Below are 11,093 nucleotides of genomic sequence, written 5' to 3'. Positions count from 1 at the left end.
TTATGATTTAAAAGCAGTATTTTTACATCTTTTCATAAATATGTAGGGACATTCGGGGCAGAGGTTTCACAAAAACATAGCTGGGAAGGAATCACCGCAGTGCACTCTTGAATAGATTGTCACTTTAGGACCTGAATCCTGAGAGATCTTCTGCAATAAGGCTAAACCCATTTTTCCTAAATCCTTTTTTGCACTACAGATGTTTAACCTTTTATGGTATGCCTTATTAACCGCGCTTTTTCCCCATTGATAAAAAAATTAATAAATGGCATATGGTTCATTAGGAAGATGGTGACAGAGATTTCCTGCTTCAGAAACGTTGGAAGCCGCTGGTTTAAAAGCATCCGGAACAGAGGGCTCTACTGGGGTTCTCTCCCCGCTGCGTCATTTCAGTCGAGGAAAAAGACAGAACTACAAGTGCGCCTTACAGACTCAACAGGGTAGAAAACTTGCTATCATTTCTTTTATTTTGAAGTGAGCTTTTATATAAACACACGAAACCATGCATTTAACAGTAAAACTGGGGAGTGAAAGGAAGCCCCGCGCGTTCGCGACTTTTCGCCTCCGCTAGAGCGTGACCGTCACGCCCACTGCCACTTACAGGGGGAACGCCCCGGGGCATCATGGGAGTCGGCGGCAGCAGGGATTGTGGGAAATGTAGTTTGGAGACTCCGCCCTCCTCGCCATTCCTGTAATGGCTGCTTCCTGGAAGGTAATGTACGAACTCGTCTCCGACGGATACTTAGGTTGCACCAGTGTATTTGTAAAACAGGAGCAAATTTGGGCCTTGCCGTTCCAAAGTAGGAATTCTTTTTCAAATCTTAATATCAAGTCCTGAAATGAACTTATCTCTCTGTTCTGTTTCTTTTTACCTTTTCTTGTGTGGGTGAACTGACCAACTTTTAAGTCTAGTTCCTTGTTGGACAGACTGTTTTCTCTCCTCATTACCTGTCCCTCTAGCGTCCATATGGCCTCCACGCTCTGCACTGACTCTAGCTGCCTCTTTAAAATAATAATAGTAATAATAATTAATTTTTAAATCCTTCTCTCCGCCCCCTCCCCACCCCCCATGCTAATAATAGGTCGTGTCACGTGGAACCTCTTAATCTCAGCATCCGGAGCTCCAGGAAGGGAAAATTTCAAGTCAGATAGAATTCTATATATACCATTTCTTTGGTAAGTCTTATTAATTCCCCACAACTTCGCAAAGTTATATGTTGTGTGACTTTTGCCAAATTTGTCTGCATTTCCTGGATGGGAGAGACCCTGAGAAAATGTATAATTTTTACCCACTGGGATTTTTTAAGTTTCCAAGTTAGTGGCTCGGGCATTTTTTCTTTTTTTCTTAATTATGAACTCCTGTTCAATTTTTGTTTGGTTGATGCACAAGGTGTTGGCATTATCGTGGAAAATTCCTGGAATTAGATTGTTATCATGAGATAGGGAGATGAGCCTCAAATTACTGTCTTTAACGTCCCTCTGTTTTTCCACCCATAAGATGAGGAGATGGATTGGAAATGATTCATAAAGTGTCCAAAAGATTGGCTGGCCTGTTATTTGTCATGTGTTCATTTTGTCATTTGAAAAGGGAGGAATTTTTAATGGTTCCTTTTTGTTTCCATGTTTAATTTCTAGGAACCTTCAGCCTCCAGATTCCAACATCATGACCTCAGTTTCAACACAGTTGTCCTTAGTCCTCATGTCACTGCTTTTGGTGCTGCCTGTTGTGGAAGCAGTAGAAGCCGGTGATGCAATCGCCCTTTTGTTAGGTGTGGTTCTCAGCATTACAGGCATTTGTGCCTGCTTGGGGGTATATGCACGAAAAAGAAATGGACAAATGTGACTTTGAAAGGCCTACTGAGTCAAACCTCACCTTGAAAACCTTTGTGCTATAGAGGCTAAACCTGAGCTCTGGTGTGTGAAAGGTTCCAAGAATCAGTAAATAAGGGAGTTTCACATTTTTCATTGTTTCCATGAAATGGGAACAAACATACATTTATAAATGGAAAAAAAAATGTTTTCTTTCCAACAAATAATGCACAGAAAAATGCAGCCTATAATTTGCTAGTTAGAAAGGAGGTCAAAGAAGTAAAATGGCTGAAATTTACATAAGTAATATTTCATAATCTTAGAATTCTCTCAAAGCATGTGAAATAGGAAGAAGGAAGTTCTTGCCCAGAATCTTAGGAAATCACCACTGTTTGGTTATAATCACTGCCTCCTGTATCGTTGAGGAGACTTTTCTCCTTTTTTTAATTAGATTTTTTTGTTGTTGTCTCCCAAGTTAATATTATATTTACATATCAGAGAGTCAGCCAAAAAGGAAAACTTTTATCTCTGGGGAAAAAAACATTTAGAAAAGTGTATTCAGTGTATCTAATACTGAAATGCAGAAAAAATCTAATGTTAAAAAAAAAAAAAAAAAAAACTATAGACATTGACATGGAAAAGATTTAATGTTTTGAAAAAAAACTTTATATTAACCGAGTAACATTCTCCTGATGAGAAGTACTATATTAAATATAAACCCATTATGTTATAAGTTAATGTGTCGTGTCCATTTCTTATTTGGGGCTGTTTGTATCCATTGCAGATTTTTATAAGAGCTAAGTGGAGAAGGGGAGGATGCCTTGTGTTAACTGATTGTGGTAGCTTGAAGAGACATAATCAGTGACAAATGAGAACTGGGCAGCATTAAGGTCAGAGAAGCCCCTGATAGAAAATCTAGAAATATAGAAGGAAAATGAAATGGCCTAAACTGATTTGCACGCTAGCCAAATGAAATATCCTCTCTGGCCTAGCTACTTAAAGTGTCTTCAAGCCAGCAACATCACCTAGGACTTGTTAGAAATGCAGAATCTCAGGCCCCACCCAGACCAATTGGATCAGGAACAGCATTTGTTTCCAAAGCCCAAGTTAATTTGTATGGCACGTTAGGGATTTAAGAAGACTGCCAACTTGCTTGAACCCAAGAATCATTCCAAGCACATGATAAGACTTTTCGATTTCCTGGTCTTTCTCCTGGTTGTATAGCTGTGGGATGGGTCCTGGAACTCCATGGCTAACAAGGGTCCTCAGTGGTTCATTTGATTCTCAAGTTGTAGCCAGCATGAAATAGTATAAGGAAATCAAACTTTACGGTCACACTGGAGGTAAGTAGTGAAATTTTTTCCTAAAATGCATTTTCCAATCTCTAGCTCTCCAGATGACATTGGGAGCCTCAATTTTTATCCGAAAACAGGCACCAGCAACCTAAAATCCTGTTTATGGTGCAATTCTAGCGTGAGCTGACCTGGCTTGCATGAAAGTTTTGGTTAAAGGGTACAAGGAGTGAAGAAGGATCACAGAATAAAGACATGAAAACAGAATGCACTTGTTTTTGTCACAGCTGTTTTGATTTTTTGCTAGAGGAAGCACTAACATTCTTTATTCAAATTAATTGGCAGTTAAACATTACGTAATTAATAGAGCTTGATTGTACATGCATTTTTTGTGTGTTTTAAAGAAGGAAAAAGGAATGATGCAAGTTACAGAACAGTTGTCATCTCTTATACACCAGCCCATTGGTGCTGACATAGAAAGACTGCTGCTCCTTCCTTGCACGTCAGCTTTTCCATTGGGATGGGAGAAATCAAACCTAAAGTGCATTTTAAATCCCAGTGCAGTAGTCATTTAGTCACCTCCAGGTACTATTTTTAAAATGTTCAAAATAAGACTACAGGCAAACATTCTTTAGTCAACGTGTATTTCCAAAAGTGCCTAGGAGGAATTAGAAAACTGCCATTTCCCTCTTTTCCCCTTAAAAGTAGAGAATTGTCTTGAGGTGGCATGCAGGAATTTTGATGGATATGATGGGGAACACCTCCTCTAAAAATAGCCTCATTTCTCATCTATTTAGGTTGGATTATATGGCTTTGCTTGAAAAGAACAGAACCCTTATGGTGGCTCTTAACCTTTTTAGGCCACCAGTTCCTTTGAGAATCTGATGAAGGCTATCATCTTTTTCTCTAGGAAAATTCCCATGCATGCTGACATTTTTAGATTAGTTTCAGAGCTGAAGCCCATCCAGGATCTTTCCAATTCTAAAATTCCTTGATTTTCTATGAGGGATAACACCTGCTGTGGAGCAGTTACAGCAAGAATGGGATTAGCAAATATTCTGATGCCCAGCACAATTTGTAGATATCTAGTAAATGCTCTGTGCATGTTAGCTCACTGAGTTGAGTTAAAAATAGTTGAAATCAAGTGAAGAATTTAAGGTCCTTGCCAATACTTATATTTCTATTCTCTGTAGTTTTAATGTAACCAGCCTATTTCCCTAATGCTAAAAATCAGTACATTTCCTGCATCATTTCTCTCTTAACTGCTTTCATAACTCTTCTTTGTCATTAGTTTTTAGAAGTTTGTGATGTATCTTGGCATGGATATCTTTGGGTTTATCCTGTTTGGGGTTCATTCGGTATCTGAGACTTAGAGTTTTATGCTTTTTTCCCAAATTTAGGAAATTTTCAGCCATTATTTCTTTTTACAAAAATTTCGCTCCACCTTCATTCTCCTTTTCTTCTAGGACTCCAGGGACCCGATGTTAGATCTTTTTGTTATAGTCTGATGCATACCTAAGGCTGTATTTATTTTTTCAGTCTTTTTTTTTCTCTTGTTCAGATTGGGTAATTTCTAGTATTGTATCCTTAAGTTCACTGTTTCTGCTGTTGTGTTTTTAGTTCAAAACTTTCCATTTTGTTCTTTGTATCTTGGGTTTCTTCGTGGAGACCTGCGTTTTCATTTGTCTCAAGCATATTTGTGATTGCTCACTGAAGCAGCTTTTCATGGCTGCTTAAATCCTTGATAATCCTAACATCTCTGTCACCTTGGTGTTTAGCATCTGTTGATTGTCTTCTCATTCAAGTTGAGATCTTCCCGGTTCTTAGTATGATGATGTCATCTGGACATTTTGGGTATTATATTTAAAAGGCTGTGGCTCTTATTTAAATTTTGTATTTTAACAGTCATCTGACACCACTCACTCCTTCGTAGGAAGGGAGGATGCCTTCTTCCTGCCAGATGCAGGTGGAAGCCTCATGACTGCTCCTCTTATGCCCTCCACTGACACTGGTGATACGTTGCCTTGTTACCACCAGGTGGGAGTGGAGTCCAGCCTACCCACATGGTCTTCATGGGTACCCAGGGTAGAAGAGGAAGGTTCTTACTATTAACTGGTGAGGATGAAAGTGCCAGCTCCCCACCCAGCCTTCTGTTATACAACCTCAGTGGGGAGCCTGGAACATCTACAGCCTGGTGAAAGTGGAGGTCTTGGCACTCCACTTACCTTTGCTGATGGTGGAAGTGAGGCTACAATTCTAAAAGTTTTCTGTTTCACTAAGCTGCACCTTTCCTATAAATACTGGAGAGAATGGTCTTGTTTGTTTTCCAACCCCCCCCCCCCTTTTTTTTTTTCCAGTCTAAGCTCGTTGGCCTTTCTGGGCTACCAACTTCTCCAGTTCTCAATCTGAAACAGGAATAAAAAAAAAAAAAAACAGCGAACACACTACTTTGTTGTCCTTTGCTCTTGAGGTACCCTGCTGTTGTGCCTTCTTTCTGCCTTTCAGAATCATGTTTGTTTTATACATAATGTCCAGGGTTTTTAGCTATATTTAGTGGGAGGAAAAGGAAAAAAGATGTCTACTCCATCTTCCTAGAAGTATAAGTCCTCTTGGTGCATATTGAAGGAGTGAATTTTCTGAGATACTCCAGAAATGGAGAGATAAAACACCAGGAAAATTATTACCTCAAGGTATTTTACTCACAGACTTTTGTCCCCTCTTCTCCCACATCCACCTTCCCCTCTTCACCCATCCAACATACTGTTTATTCCTACCTTAACCCAATAGTCTCAGCTAGGGAGTGAGACTACACATCAAGAAATGCAGGGACGTAGATGAAGTTTGAGAAAATGGGCTGTATTCATATTTTGTCTCAGCATTGAGCCTGCAAGTGGGAGCTTCTTGGAAAACTGATGTGATACCAATTGTGCTAACTAGCCAGGTTCAGGAAATCTCAGAAGCTACACCTCACATGCACCTGTGTCCTGCTGGGCTTTCTAGCTCTGTAGAAGCTTATCAAATGCCATTTCCAACCTTGGATATAGGAATGGTAATGCAGCTATAATGCCTGCAGCATATAATGAATGGAGGAGAATATTCTGTATATGACTCATCTCCCATCCAGAGGCTCTCATAACAGTCTCTTCAGTGGTACTATAGTAGAGGCTAAGGGTCCAAGCTATGGAATTTTAACAGACCTCCAACAATTAAAATGTAATAATGGGCAAGTCCCTTAATTTCTTTTAAATTTCTGTCTCCCTGTCTGTTAGTTGGATGTAATAATAGTGTTTCTCTACTTCACCTCCTAGGTAGATGAGAAATATCTAAGGTAGTGTATGTGGAAGGGTTGCCTTGCTGTATGCTATTATTTTTCGTAGTGTTTAGATATATTTCCTAAACAGAAGGGGGAAAAAACTTTACAAGCGTCAATTTTGAATTTTTAAAGAGGATATATTAAAAGTTAATATGAACAAATCCTATATCAAACTTTAATTTTAATTTTGACATTTTCCCAAGTCCTAACAGGCCCTTGAAGATGATACTCAGTCTTTGTTTTTTCTTACTATAGTCCTTCCCAACACACACAATTCTAGCTTACAAATTGATAAAGCTCAAAGACATCCATGAAGAAAAGAAGATTCGACTACCCTAAAATTTTTTTAAATCTTGTTTGTACCTCATGCTCTCGAAGGGGAAAAAAAGGAAAGAAAATAATTGATTCTTTTTTAATGATTCTTAATGTGTTAACCGTGAGTTTCTTCCTAAGTAGCGTAACAGAAGCTTAGAGCAACTGCCCGAGTCGTTTAAGGAAATGCAAGGAATTTGGGTTTTCCTGTTCAGGAAAATAGCAGATTTGGTCCATATTCCACCAAGAAAAATACTGACAAATCTCATCTCTTTAGAAGTCATGAAATTATAAACTACATATAATGTGTTTAATGTTTGTTTCCTATGGTGGGGAATAGAGAGGATTTACTAATCCCAGACGTGATTTTCACTCATAGGTGAAAATAGGGCCAAATCAATAAATAAATTTGCACAATAGTGTGGTTTTTTTTTTCTAATTTTCAGTAACTTAATTTTTCTAACTACTTCTATAACTGACTAATATACATCTAACATCTAAATGCAAAATGCAGAAGACCAGAAAAATATATGATCGCTGCAAAAAAAAGGTAATATTTAATTTCTCATTGATTTGTAAGTATCAGAGCTAAAGTACTTTTCTCACACATATTTCCACTGGATCCATTTTATATGGGTGATTAAAATTTTGAAAATATTAGTTGGCACTTCATAATATGAAATGAAATTATGAAATTTTATATACAAGAGGGTTAATTATTTTTAAAGGGCTAATCATGTAGCACTTTGTTAAACATAGGGATTATAAATACTGTATTTCTCAATATTAATCAAGATAATTATGCTCTGGATAAATGTGCATAAATCACTTAACAAAAGAATTTAGAAGCAGGCATGATCACCAAGAACAGAAACTATACCATTTTCTATTTCAGATGATTTATCACAACAACCCTTTCATTCTGCCACAAAAATTACCAGGGCATTTCAATACCAACATCAAACAGTTTTATGGCCCCTAAGATGACATGCTAACTTTAACTTGTTTACTCAACAGTTTCTGAGACATAACCAGTACTCGTTAGAAAGAAAAATATTTACCAACTGTCAGGCAAATGATCTTGAGCCAATAATTTAACCTCCACAACTTTTTCATCTGTACAATTTTTTGTCAGTAATTTCTAAGAGGTTTCCTATTGATAGAATTTTGTGACTGCATAAGAAGAGTTTTTCCTAATTTCAAAAACAATAAGGTATAATGTGTTAAAAAATATTGTAATCCATTTTCAGTTGCCCCTTCTTCGAACTCCTCGGTGACAGTAGTCTAGTCATTTGGTACATTTTTGGATATCAATTCAGTGAAGCAAGGAGGGGCAGCTCATTTTCTGTACTGAACAAGTGTGATTAGGGATTGTCTCAAAAAGGAAGAATGAAAACAAACCATAGCCCTGCCACTCTCACTCATAGCAAACAGCCCACCTGCTAATTGATGTTGACCCAGCTCTATTCAGGAATAAACAACCTTTTGGTTTCATAGGCTTGGTCTTTTCTGGCAGCATCAGTGAGACTCAGGTCATAGATACCATCTTCCCAGTGACCAAGATAGACACTTGAGAGAAAGGGTGGCACACATCACACTCCCCCTCTAATGTACCTCTTAAGTCCTGTGGAATCCACCTCCAAATTATCCCTAGGATTCACCCACTTCTGTCCATCCCTGTGGCTCCTACCCATGTAGACCATCATGAGGACGTGGATGACATCCACAGCACCCCCCAGCTGGTCTTCCAGCCTCGTGTATTACTCTGTTCTCGCCCTGCTATAAAGAAATGCCTGAGACTGGATAGTTCATGAAGAAAAGAGGTTTAATTGACAGCTCTGTAGGCTGTACCAGAAGCATGGCTAGGAGGCCTCAGTAAACTTACAATCGAGGCAGAAGATGAAGGGGAAGCAAGCACGTCTTACCATGGTGGAGCAGGAGAGAGGAAAAGAGTAAATGGGGAAGTGCTACACACTTTTAAACGACCAGGGCTCATGAGAACTCACTATCGTGAGAACAGCAAGAGGGAAATCCACCTCTATGATCCAATCACCTCCCACCAAGTCCTCCCCTCAATTGGGGATTACAATTCAACATTAGATTTGACTGGGAGCACAGAACCAAACCATATCACCTCCCATCTTACCCCTCTGCAACGTTTTCTAAACACAACTGCAATGAACTTCATAAAACAAATCTGATCCCATCTCAAACTCTTTAAGGGATTTCCTGTTTCTATGACTTTTTTAACCTTTAGAAAGCACTGTTTGATCTGCCCATATTCCCTCCCTTTATTTCTCCAGTCTCATCTATGTCTGTGATCACTGCCCTACCTTGCATTAAACATTTTTCACTTTCTAGAAAGCACCAGGTGAGTTCTCTCTGTTCGTCTCGTCTTCCTTTTACCTTCTATTTCTTCCTTCTCCTTCCTCCTCTCACTGTCTGTTATTCTCCTCACTTCTCCCCGCCTCTGTGTCTGCATGGTTCTTTCTCTGCCTGGAGTAGTTTTTCCAGTTCACCTAGCTTATTCCTACCTCTTTAGGTTTGAACAACACTTTTTTAGGACAACTTCCCTGACCCTGCCTTAGTCACATGCCCCACTGTATGCTCATATAGCATTCTTCATCTCTCTTAACAGGTACATATCATGCTGTATTGGAATTCCTGTTACTTATCTTTAAACACCCTCACCCTATCTGAGGATTCTAAGCTCTGTGAGTGCACACACTGAGTCTCTAATTCACTGTATTTCAGCTTCCAGCATAATTCCTGGCATATAGAATTTGCTCACCCAATTCTTATAGAATAATTTGTGATATAAAGTTAATGTAGCCCAGGATCCACAGTGGATCATGACATCCTCCCAGTAAGCCTGGCTGTGCCCACACTGTCATCAGTAAAGCTCTCCCAATCTTCAAGATGTTGCATGGGACAGGCCTAAGATTCTTTGTGATATGTATCATTTTCTTGGACAATAAATTATATTTATAAAACATGATTTTAATAAATATTAAGATATAGTCTAGTTAGTTGAGTTAAATGATTATATATACTATTTACAAAAGCTTGCATTGTATGGACATATTTAATGCTCTGTATAACATTTAGTTCAGAAATGATACATCATTCTGAATGATTAACCATAGGATGATCTTCTCCTTTGCCCTCTCTCATTCTCTTACTCATACTACACTCCAGCAACAACATACTGCCTGCATTGGCAAAATCAAATGTCTTGCCGTACTTTCATGCTCATGGAACATTTACAAATGTTGCTTTCTTCATGAAACCTTTTCAAAAAGGAGTTAATGATATCCATCCACCAGAGTTCACAGTGCATTGTTTTTACCTGTTTTACTGTATTTCATTCAACCCTTTTTCACCGCTAGCTGTACTGTCCCCTCCCTTCCCATTCACCCCCATGTCTGTTGCCTATATCTTAAATGTATTAAAATCATATTGTGTCTTTTTATCATTGCAAGTACACACACAGTCAACTAAAAGAGGTTTCAATAAATATTTATTTTTGCATTAAATTTAGTTCCTAAAACATCCCGAAGAACAGATTAATAGAGTAGCATTGAATAAACAAGTCTATATGCTGACAGAGATACAATATTAAAGCTAACATTAGTGCTTTTTAATAATACTGCAGGTTTGGAGCTTCCATTTTACGTACAGTGTTACCTCTGTCTTTCTGAAAGCTGTTGGCAACTCAGATTTACTCTGTTATCCATTGGAAAACATCCATTATGAAGTAATCACAAGACAGTTTTCAACATATTGTAGTCTTAGAGAATGCTATCACAGGTGATCTCAAAGCCCACATTTCATTCAGGTGAAGGCTGTATTAGAAAAAAAGGGAAAAAAAGGAAAGAAAAGATAGCTGGAGCCCAAACTACTTCTTCATTTTCAAAGATGACTCTCTCAAATAAAGAGCCTCAAATAGAATTCCACTTCTCACCCTCAGTCATGGCGAATGGACTATAGCCAAACCATGATTCCACTCTGCTGTTGTGTTGGGGCTTTCACCCAGGCCCTATGACTTTCTGAAATCAGTTCAGTGTCCAGGTTTGATGGCAGGTACAAGAAACATTAAAAGTCACTTTTTACAAATCAACTGGTTCATTCAAATGTTTAGGCCTGTTAAAAGATAGTCCTCTTAGAGAAAAGTGAACTTTATTGATGCTGCCATTATTTAAAGCATATTTGGAATTCATATTTGGGCTATGGCATGCCCTTTCAAATACTTCCAATAAAAAGAAGTCTTCATGTTTGAGCACTTGGCTTTTGGAATGAGCCAGAAGTAATTCAGAGCTAAGCCCTGTATGTGAATGAGGTGAGTGAGAAATAGAGCAACCACTTGT

General features: G+C 38.5%; 1 protein-coding gene across 3 annotated transcripts; it reads left to right on the top strand.

Annotated features, from left to right (window-relative positions):
* The first annotated feature begins 635 nt into the window (after window positions 1-635).
* Window positions 636-2,547, top strand: SMIM30 (small integral membrane protein 30). 3 transcript variants are annotated; one of them, XM_025380772.1, is made up of 3 exons: window positions 636-712; window positions 1,083-1,176; window positions 1,636-2,547. In XM_025380772.1, the coding sequence occupies exon 3, from the start codon at window positions 1,664-1,666 to the stop codon at window positions 1,841-1,843; it is 180 nt and encodes a 59-aa protein (XP_025236557.1). In that variant the 5' UTR covers window positions 636-712; window positions 1,083-1,176; window positions 1,636-1,663; the 3' UTR covers window positions 1,844-2,547. The 3 variants fall into 3 exon arrangements, with proteins under 3 accessions (XP_025236557.1, XP_025236556.1, XP_025236558.1); XM_025380771.1 differs by having other exon boundaries at window positions 664-800; XM_025380773.1 differs by having other exon boundaries at window positions 692-712; window positions 1,113-1,176; window positions 1,636-2,542.
* Window positions 2,548-11,093: the final 8,546 nt, after the last annotated feature.

This window comes from Theropithecus gelada, chromosome 3, assembly GCF_003255815.1.
Source record: "Theropithecus gelada isolate Dixy chromosome 3, Tgel_1.0, whole genome shotgun sequence".
In the NCBI taxonomy this organism is placed as follows: domain Eukaryota; kingdom Metazoa; phylum Chordata; class Mammalia; order Primates; family Cercopithecidae; genus Theropithecus; species Theropithecus gelada.
Note: the sequence above shows the minus strand (reverse complement) of the source record. Positions and strands in the feature narration are given on the sequence as shown.